General features: G+C 35.5%; 2 protein-coding genes across 2 annotated transcripts; both read left to right on the plus strand.

Annotated features, from left to right (window-relative positions):
• Positions 1 to 216: 216 nt before the first annotated feature.
• Positions 217 to 2,462, plus strand: LOC113215791 (L-2-hydroxyglutarate dehydrogenase, mitochondrial). Its single transcript, XM_026435454.2, has 8 exons — positions 217 to 475; positions 556 to 740; positions 827 to 1,068; positions 1,149 to 1,334; positions 1,423 to 1,584; positions 1,732 to 1,841; positions 1,936 to 2,115; positions 2,197 to 2,462. Exons 1-8 carry the CDS (start codon positions 372 to 374, stop codon positions 2,402 to 2,404), a joined length of 1,377 nt encoding a protein of 458 aa, XP_026291239.1. The 5' UTR covers positions 217 to 371; the 3' UTR covers positions 2,405 to 2,462.
• Positions 2,463 to 3,071: 609 nt separating this feature from the next.
• Positions 3,072 to 7,809, plus strand: LOC127748811 (ADP-ribosylation factor-like protein 5B). Its single transcript, XM_052263779.1, has 5 exons — positions 3,072 to 3,239; positions 3,704 to 3,777; positions 3,851 to 4,059; positions 4,142 to 4,377; positions 4,467 to 7,809. Exons 2-5 carry the CDS (start codon positions 3,732 to 3,734, stop codon positions 4,513 to 4,515), a joined length of 540 nt encoding a protein of 179 aa, XP_052119739.1. The 5' UTR covers positions 3,072 to 3,239; positions 3,704 to 3,731; the 3' UTR covers positions 4,516 to 7,809.
• Positions 7,810 to 8,223: the final 414 nt, after the last annotated feature.

Below are 8,223 nucleotides of genomic sequence, written 5' to 3' on the forward strand. Positions count from 1 at the left end.
AATTTTGAACTTTGAACACGATTTGAGCCAATCGGCACGGTGGGATTTTGTGGGAATTTGGGCTGGAGACTCCTTAGACATGCTATAAACGATCCCCAAAGTTTGGTACTGTTCGGAATTTTGTCTAGGTCAGGGGGTTATTTTGCACAATTTGACTGTACTATTGATAATTTCTCCATTTAGCGCAACATACTTATTTGCAGGAATTTCTGCAAGTAAGGTCATCAGTGCTATTTGTAGGAAATTCCTGCAAATAGACACGCCCCAAGCAGAAGATCTTGCAGAGCTGCTTTCTGCTTGTTTGTCTTGGAATTAAATAGGCTACCCATGTTATGTAATACCGATAGGTGGCATATTAGGTTTTGTCTAAAATGATGTTGGCCTTTAAGAAACTGTCATGGTTTGCCGGAACCCCAAGCAGGTTATGTTTTATTACTGAACATAATAGGCTTGGTAAACTGAAACATTCATTCCGGTGAGAATTGCTCTGAAAATGAAAATCATACCACAGCTTTCGCTTTCGCCAATCAGTCTTGCATTAACCTTAATTTTCAGAACATTGACAACTGATTCTTCAAATAATTGCTTTGATGTGGTTGTGGTTGGAGGTGGAATTGTTGGTGTTGCCTCAGCCAGAGAGCTGATGTGCCGATATCCAAACCTCAAGGTAGCGATCGTGGAAAAGGAGAATCAATTAGCTGCTCATCAAACAGGACATAATAGTGGAGTCATACATGCAGGTACTTTTCATAATTCTCATTTGTCTTCTGTTACCACCATAGCACAAGTAACATTCATTTTCTATCAACTTTTTAACGCCTTACAGGAATTTATTACAAGCCAGGGACACTTAAGGCAAAACTTTGTGTCGAAGGACTTCATTTAACTTATGATTTCTGTGATAAACACAATGTTCCATACAAGAAAGTTGGAAAACTGATTGTTGCGAGAGATCGGTCTGAAGAAGCTCGGCTTTTGGACCTATATGATAGAGGACAGCAAAACAATGTTCCTGAGCTGAGATTAATTGATTCTAAAGAAATTAGGGAGTATGAACCGTTTTGCCAAGTGAGCCTACATGCAAATTTTGATAGAATGATGGATTTCTGTGAAAAATTATTTTTATATCTCTCATCCTAATTTAACAGGGCTGGAAAGCATTACATTCTCCTCATACAGGAATAGTAGATTGGGGACTTGTGACAGAATACTATGGAAAAGACTTTAAAAAAAGAGGAGGAGAAATATTTTTAAACTTCCATGTGACAGATTTTAATGAAGCTGTCGACACTCATGGTGGGCTGTACCCTATCAGAGTTTCTGACAATAGTAAAGTAATATTCTTATATTTAATTCAATGAAAAGCAGTGTTTGTAAACGTTTTTATTCTGTTAAGTTAAGTTACTGTTCTTGTGATTTCAGAGTATTAATGCCAGGTATGTCTTAACTTGTGGTGGATTGCATTCCGATAGACTGGCAAAATTATCAGGCTGCAACCCTGTGCCACAGATTGTACCTTTTAGGGGAGAATATTTATTGCTCAGCAAAGAAAAACAGCACATGGTAAAAGGAAACATATATCCGGTAAGCAAAACCAAAAGAACTGCACTAAATATTAAAATCAGTTCCACTTTATTTTTAAATCTAAAAATTGTTATACAATATTTGTGATTTTGTGTCAGTTTTGCTCTATGATATTTACATTTTCTTATCTTAAATTATACCTTGCAGGTACCAGACCCACGGTTCCCTTTCCTTGGTGTTCATTTCACTCCTCGTATGGATGGGAGCATTTGGTTGGGGCCAAACGCAGTCTTAGCTTTTCAAAGAGAAGGATACAGGTATGATGCTACACAAGGTTGCTATCTGAAACAGTATTCAATAAACAGCGCCGTTTTAAAACACAAAGAAAATAACATGTTTTTTCTCTTTTAGGTGGAGTGACATCAATATGAAAGAGTTGATTGAAACATTAAAGTTCCCTGGCTTTAGAAATGCTGCTGCTAAACATATTACATTTGGATGCTCTGAAATGCTTCGTTCAGTCTTTATTCAGCTCCAACTGAAAGAGCTTAGGCGTTTCATCCCTAACATTGAGGCATCTGACATTTCTAGGTATTTCATAATTCAGTAATTGGAATCATTTAAAGAAAATAAACAGGTGTAATTGTAAATATTTTTAATTTGTGATCCTAGGGGACCATCTGGTGTGCGAGCTCAAGCAATGGACTTAAGAGGCGAGCTGGTCGATGATTTTGTGTTTGATTCAGCACCAGCAAGTGCCAAAAGTCAGTTAGGGCCAAGAATATTGCATTGTCGCAATGCCCCATCTCCCGGAGCCACATCTTCCCTTGCTATAGCAAAAATGATTGTAGACAAACTCAAAAAAGAATTCAACCTGTGATATACTTTTATAATCAATAGAAAAATAAAATATTTTTTTATTATTTTTACTCATATTATCCAGATGTTCTGCAAACGATTTTCCTTTATTAAACCAATACAAGTTCAGTAGCCTCCCCCAGCCAGAAATTGAAAGTTGACTCAACGTTGAATCGACATCTCCGTTGATAGTACGTCAAAATTTGGATCATATCATATGTTGATTCAACATTTACTTTAATAAACGTCAATGCATTTTTGGCTGGGCTCACACACCTTATTGCAGATTCTTGAAATCTTTTTTTGAGAAGCTTATAGAAAGTACATCTATTGAAGAAAATGACGCCATAGAAATTTTAAAGTGCTTCAGCAGTAAACAAAAATTTGTTTCGTTTCGCAATCCGTTACCCCCTGCCTTTATCCTTAGCTTTATCCTTTATTCTGCTTCAAATCTTATTCAAATCGAACCCGCCTAAGTCATCTCTGCTACCAACGTAACATTGAGCATCCTTGTATATCTATGAGGTAAATCAGTCTTCTCATCCGTAAATGGCGAGAAATTTTTAAATCTGAAAGTTTCAGTCAGCAGTCGTCTGAATATAGATGGAAAAGCATCAATCATTTCTCTTTCTCATGAGCCACCAAATTGTGAATTAGAAGGTGGCTATTTCTCTGACCAAAACACGTCCTGACGTCACATGGCGTAGTGAGGCAGGCAGGTGTGTGAGTGAGAAAGTGTAGTGGTTCATTGTCTTGCTTGTACTGTACCTGCTGAATTTTTGTCCCTGCAGATTTGGGGAAAGACATGAGAATGAAATAGTGGTCTATATTCTTAGTGTTTAGACATAGGATTTCTCGTAAGTACTTTCATCTGTTTAACACCCTTTTAGACTTCTATGTATTGCAAGTGTCTCATCTAATTCCACAGAATGACCTACTTGCTCTATATAGCACCATCTGTCAAGGTCTAGGCACGCAAACAAATCATATGGCTTTGAAGTTATCTTAAGCTGGAAGTTCAATGTCTCTTTTTCATCTACTCTTTTCGATGTATAGTAATTTAGTTATGTCAACGACTTTGATCCGACCCTAACCTAGTAGGTTAGAGCCACAGATTTGGTTTGTGTGCATCTGATTCTTTTGGCATATGGACCACATATACCTCTCACAATAATACACTATTTTCTAGGGTATTTTACTGAAGTATGTGTCATGACAAGTCTGTTTTAATGTAAATTATTAGAATCATGGTGTGGAACCTGACAGTTGATTTTAACTATCAATTTGTGTGAAACACAATCCTTTCATATTATTATTACAGGTGGTAGTGATATATCCTGAATGCTGCCATGGGGCTCCTCTTCACCAAAATCTGGAGCCTGTTTGGGAATGAGGGTAAAGCTTAGGTATCAATTTTTTCCATCAAACACATTATATATTTTTCACACTAATTTATTTATTTCTGTAGAACACAAAATTGTCATTGTTGGTCTAGACAATGCAGGAAAAACAACCATTCTCTATCAATTCTTGATGAATGAAGTTGTGCATACATCCCCTACCATTGGGTCTAACGTGGAAGAAGTAGTGTGGAAAAATATTCATTTTATGATGTGGGATCTTGGTGGCCAACAAAGTTTGAGGGCTGCATGGAGTACTTACTACAGTAATACCGAGGTGTTTTTCTATGCTTTGTTCTTGATGTAGAATTTATTGTTACAATTTCTAAACCATTCTAATGAAATATTTTTTCTACCAGTTTGTCATAGTTGTCATAGATTCAACAGATCGTGAACGCTTAACTGTAACACGAGAAGAGTTGTATCGCATGCTCAGTCATGAAGATCTTTCAAAGGCAGCTGTACTTATTTTTGCTAACAAACAAGATCTTAAAGGATCTATGTCTGCAGCAGAAATCTCAAAACAGCTTGATCTTACTTCAATCAAGAAACAGCAATGGCATATTCAATCTTGCTGTGCACTAACAGGGGAAGGGTAAGAAATATTGATTACATCTGTTTCCAATATCAATCTAATGTTTTGAAAAGATACCTTAAAATGCTTTAACTTCTCATGTGTTGCAGCCTTTATCAAGGACTGGAATGGATTTGCAGTCGTCTCAAAAAGAAGTGATACGAGTTATAAAGCATCTGTAGTTCTTATGTGCCTTCTGTGTGAATGCAAGAGTTTCGGTTTGAGGTCTTCCACAATTGGAGCTTATGAAAGTGAAAATAAGATATTGCGTGTATGTATGTATGTGCAGTTGTGCTGAACAATGTGTGAGTGGTTTCATTTGTTGTATACATTTAAGGTGATAAATCAATTTTATGCTGACATGTGATGTAAATGTCACTATCCGAGGAAAAGTTGATAAAATTGTAGATACAATCTGAAGAATTATTTGCAACTTTTACTATCTAGTTCCAAAGTTGCTTCAGTTGAATTTTTTATCTATCAACCTATGAAGTAACTATTTCTTTTTTAAATGGAGTTTGTTTGACTTTTCTTCCCCAATGAACATTGGTTTTGGTTAAATGGTTTATCTTAAACTACATTTCAACTTTGTTGCACATTTTCTCCTCAAGACTTCAATGTGTTATATATTTCAAACAGTTCAGTCTGTATTTAAAAGTAAGTGTAATGTGGTTATTTATTTTTTAATACCAACTGTCTGCACATATTATACCAATCCCGTAATGCTCAAGGGAACTTCCTACGGTTATGACCATGACCTTGGTCCATCCATTTAAATTTAATAAGGTGAATTGAAATGCTGAGCCTGCAACTCTAATTATTTTTTTGGGCCATAGAACTGTAAAACATTCCACTTCAGGTTTTGGAAAAATAAGTTGCAAATTTTGAGTGTATAACCATATCAAGTATTGCTTGACATCTCATATTGATAACACAAAGGCTTAGTTTGAAATTGTTATAGGCTGTGATGTATTTTGAGTAGGAGTGGGAGATTTTAGGTAGTACTGAAAGATTTAATTCTCTTTTTTGTTCTGGCTTTGGCTGAACCATTTTCTTAACTTTCCCCAAGTGATTTTTTATCTTTGTGCTTCTATTGATTTCTTTCCTTAAATGTTCTTTATCTGTTTGGTCAAAGCTTTGGAATTAGTTGAGAGTAAATGGAAATATTCCCTTTCAAAATCTACACGCTACATCAGCTACATTTTAGTTTAGGTTAATGTTTATGGTACTTTTCCTTCAGCATTATCTTGTTGACACATCACTAGAATGGTGATTTGATAAACACTAGAACCTATTATGAATTTTCATTTTACCGTATTGTAAGCAATTCAGTTAAATATGTAAGAACTTTTAGATGACTTACCGTATGTTGTTCTGTTCAGTAGTACTTTTCTTAAATAGAAATGGGCAGCTGTTATTTTTGTCTTGATTATTTTTGAATGCTCAGTTTAGCATTAATAATTTGAAATTATCCTGAAGGATTTTAGTGTGAACTGAAACATACTGACTTACATTGAACTGGTAATCATCAAAACTTGTATGTTATCTTTGTTGGTGTAGTTTTAGGTAAACATAAATAGCAGTTCTTCTTCTGAAGGATTTTTCATTGCCTACTGGAAACAGATTTACTTCAGCCCTGACCGCTGCTTGTGCAACCAGGAGGATGATACTGATAATACTTTCAAAATCTTCTTTTCTTTAGGTCTCAAAGCCAAACATTTTTTTTTTCTTTTTCTTTTCATTTTACTGCCACTCTTTATCTCTTTACCTGCTCTTGAATCTTTTCAGACTTTTTTGTATTAGTGCTTGATTTAAGTTTATAGTTTTTGAAACCAGTAATTTTAGATGTGTGTTGTAGATGTCAGCCCTATGCAGGGGTTATCTGTGATGCATTCTTGTGTACAGTACTGTTGATGAATATGTAAACTTTTAAAATGCTGCAGGAGATTGATTGTTCACCACTGTTCCATGTCTTGTTTAGGAGAAATTTTATTACAGATGGTCACCTTGACTCAACTCTGTTTCTCATGTTACCAATTTTTATGTCTAGTGATAGAGAGTTAGAGTTGATGGGTCCATTAAAGTGTATAAATTACAAATAAGCAACCTATGTAAGTTAGGGATAAGGATCAGCCTTATAGCATGAGAACAGGAATGCAGCAATGCCCTCTGACTGATCCACTGATGACCATTTTGTGTCAAACATACATGTTTTTGGTAGTTAAATGACAGTCCCTTCTCCCGTAGTTAGTTAATGATAAAAGGTACAAACAAAACAAAATCTAAATGTAATTTTTAATTACATGGCTACAGAAAGGCAACAAATAGAAATATCACTAATTTGCATGAAAGCAGATTTTTTCTTTTGTCTCACGAAACTTTTAAGGCCCTCTCAGGCCAAATGTACTGACAGTGCCATTTTACAAAGTGTATGTTTTTCATGGATTGATGAATGTTACCAGTGGTTACCAGCTACTTTGAATCCTTATTAAGTAACTTTTCAGACGACACAAGTCAGAGGAGAGTACTTTGTTTATAGAGAAAACCTGGATATAACATACTGGGACCTCTGTCTCAAGTGATTCTTACTGTCCAGGTTTTGCTGTACCTTAACCAGCTCTCACATTTGTTTTTATTTTTATTTAATGTGGAAGATTTTGATGGTCAGACTTAGGAGATTGCTCCATTGTCAACGCTTCAACAGAGAATTCAAAGAAAATCTTGAATTTTGCATTTTTACGGTTGAATTGTATTTTTATATTACTGGTATTACATAAAAAAGTTTCTGGATTTAACCGTCCTAATCAGCTGTTCAAAATCTTACTATTGACATGAAATTTCAATTTGAATTGCCTTTTTATTATTGCTGTTTCTCTTTGAATTTAGTTGTGCTTCTTCAATCTGTTCCACTGCTTCTTACTATACTACAGAAGGGTTTTGACAAGGTTTTATTATTACTGGAAGTTGTTATGTGATTGACTTTGGTACAGAATATTGTGATATGTATAAATGAACTTAAAATATTCATCAATCAAGCCAATTTATAATTTCTCTCTATGCCTAGGGAGATTTGTATCTTATATTTGCTCTCAGAGACTAAGCTCATTAAACACTATATGAATATGATACTATTTGTGTCACATAACTAAATGAATTAATTAGGGAATTTCTCACATTGAGAAACTGTACTTTCCGTTGAAATATTCTTTTGTTTTACGCTCCAAAGAATTATTTAGAAGCCTTAATTCAGTTTTTCAACAATCCAATTTTGTGTGTTCAAATCCTGTGAAAATTTAGTTTACTTGTAACAACTTTTGATTACTTTGCTTTGCTATCAAATCGTTTTTGTTTAAATTCTCATCATCAGAACAATTTGGACCTTGGCTAAAATTAAGATTCTCTGATCGATTTTGTGTAACACTATTGTCAATAAAGATTATCTTTTAAATAATACCTTTTTGTCCCCAAAATTGGAATATTTCCCCACCAAAATACCCCACTTTGCGGATTTGAACCACCCTTATATCTGAACCTACTGCAGAAATAAATCCGCTCGGCATCGTAAATGCTCACGACTTCTCTGTTTGTAGCTACACAGTTGTCTACAACCCACACGGCCACCAAAGGACGTCCCTACTTGTGGCCACAAAATTGTGGCTACGATGCCGGCGGCCAGAGTTAGCTGAATCCGACCCGTCTATAGAACATCCTGCTTTTTCGGGTAATATGAAAACCGTAGCCTTTAAGGCGTAAACAGAAGGCAAGGACCTGTTCTGCACATAATCCCTGACAAGCCGAAAGGACCTGGACGCATAAAAACCAACCGGGATCTAAACTAACACAATGGGGCCCGGGGCCTGCCCCCCC

Source organism: Frankliniella occidentalis, unplaced genomic scaffold, assembly GCF_000697945.3.
Source record: "Frankliniella occidentalis isolate FOCC.00 unplaced genomic scaffold, Focc_3.1 Scaffold14, whole genome shotgun sequence".
Taxonomy (NCBI): Eukaryota; Metazoa; Arthropoda; class Insecta; order Thysanoptera; family Thripidae; genus Frankliniella; species Frankliniella occidentalis.

Coding starts and splice junctions, on each gene's coding strand:
- LOC127748811 (XM_052263779.1), top strand. CDS start 3,732: ATGGGGCTCCTCTTCACCAAAATCTGGAGCCTGTTTGGGAATGAGG. Junction 3,778..3,850: donor GAGCCTGTTTGGGAATGAGG/GTAAAGCTTAGG, acceptor TTATTTCTGTAG/AACACAAAATTGTCATTGTT. Junction 4,060..4,141: donor CTTACTACAGTAATACCGAG/GTGTTTTTCTAT, acceptor TTTTTCTACCAG/TTTGTCATAGTTGTCATAGA.
- LOC113215791 (XM_026435454.2), top strand. CDS start 372: ATGATGTTGGCCTTTAAGAAACTGTCATGGTTTGCCGGAACCCCAAGC. Junction 1,585..1,731: donor TAAAAGGAAACATATATCCG/GTAAGCAAAACC, acceptor TATACCTTGCAG/GTACCAGACCCACGGTTCCC. Junction 1,842..1,935: donor TTTCAAAGAGAAGGATACAG/GTATGATGCTAC, acceptor TTTCTCTTTTAG/GTGGAGTGACATCAATATGA.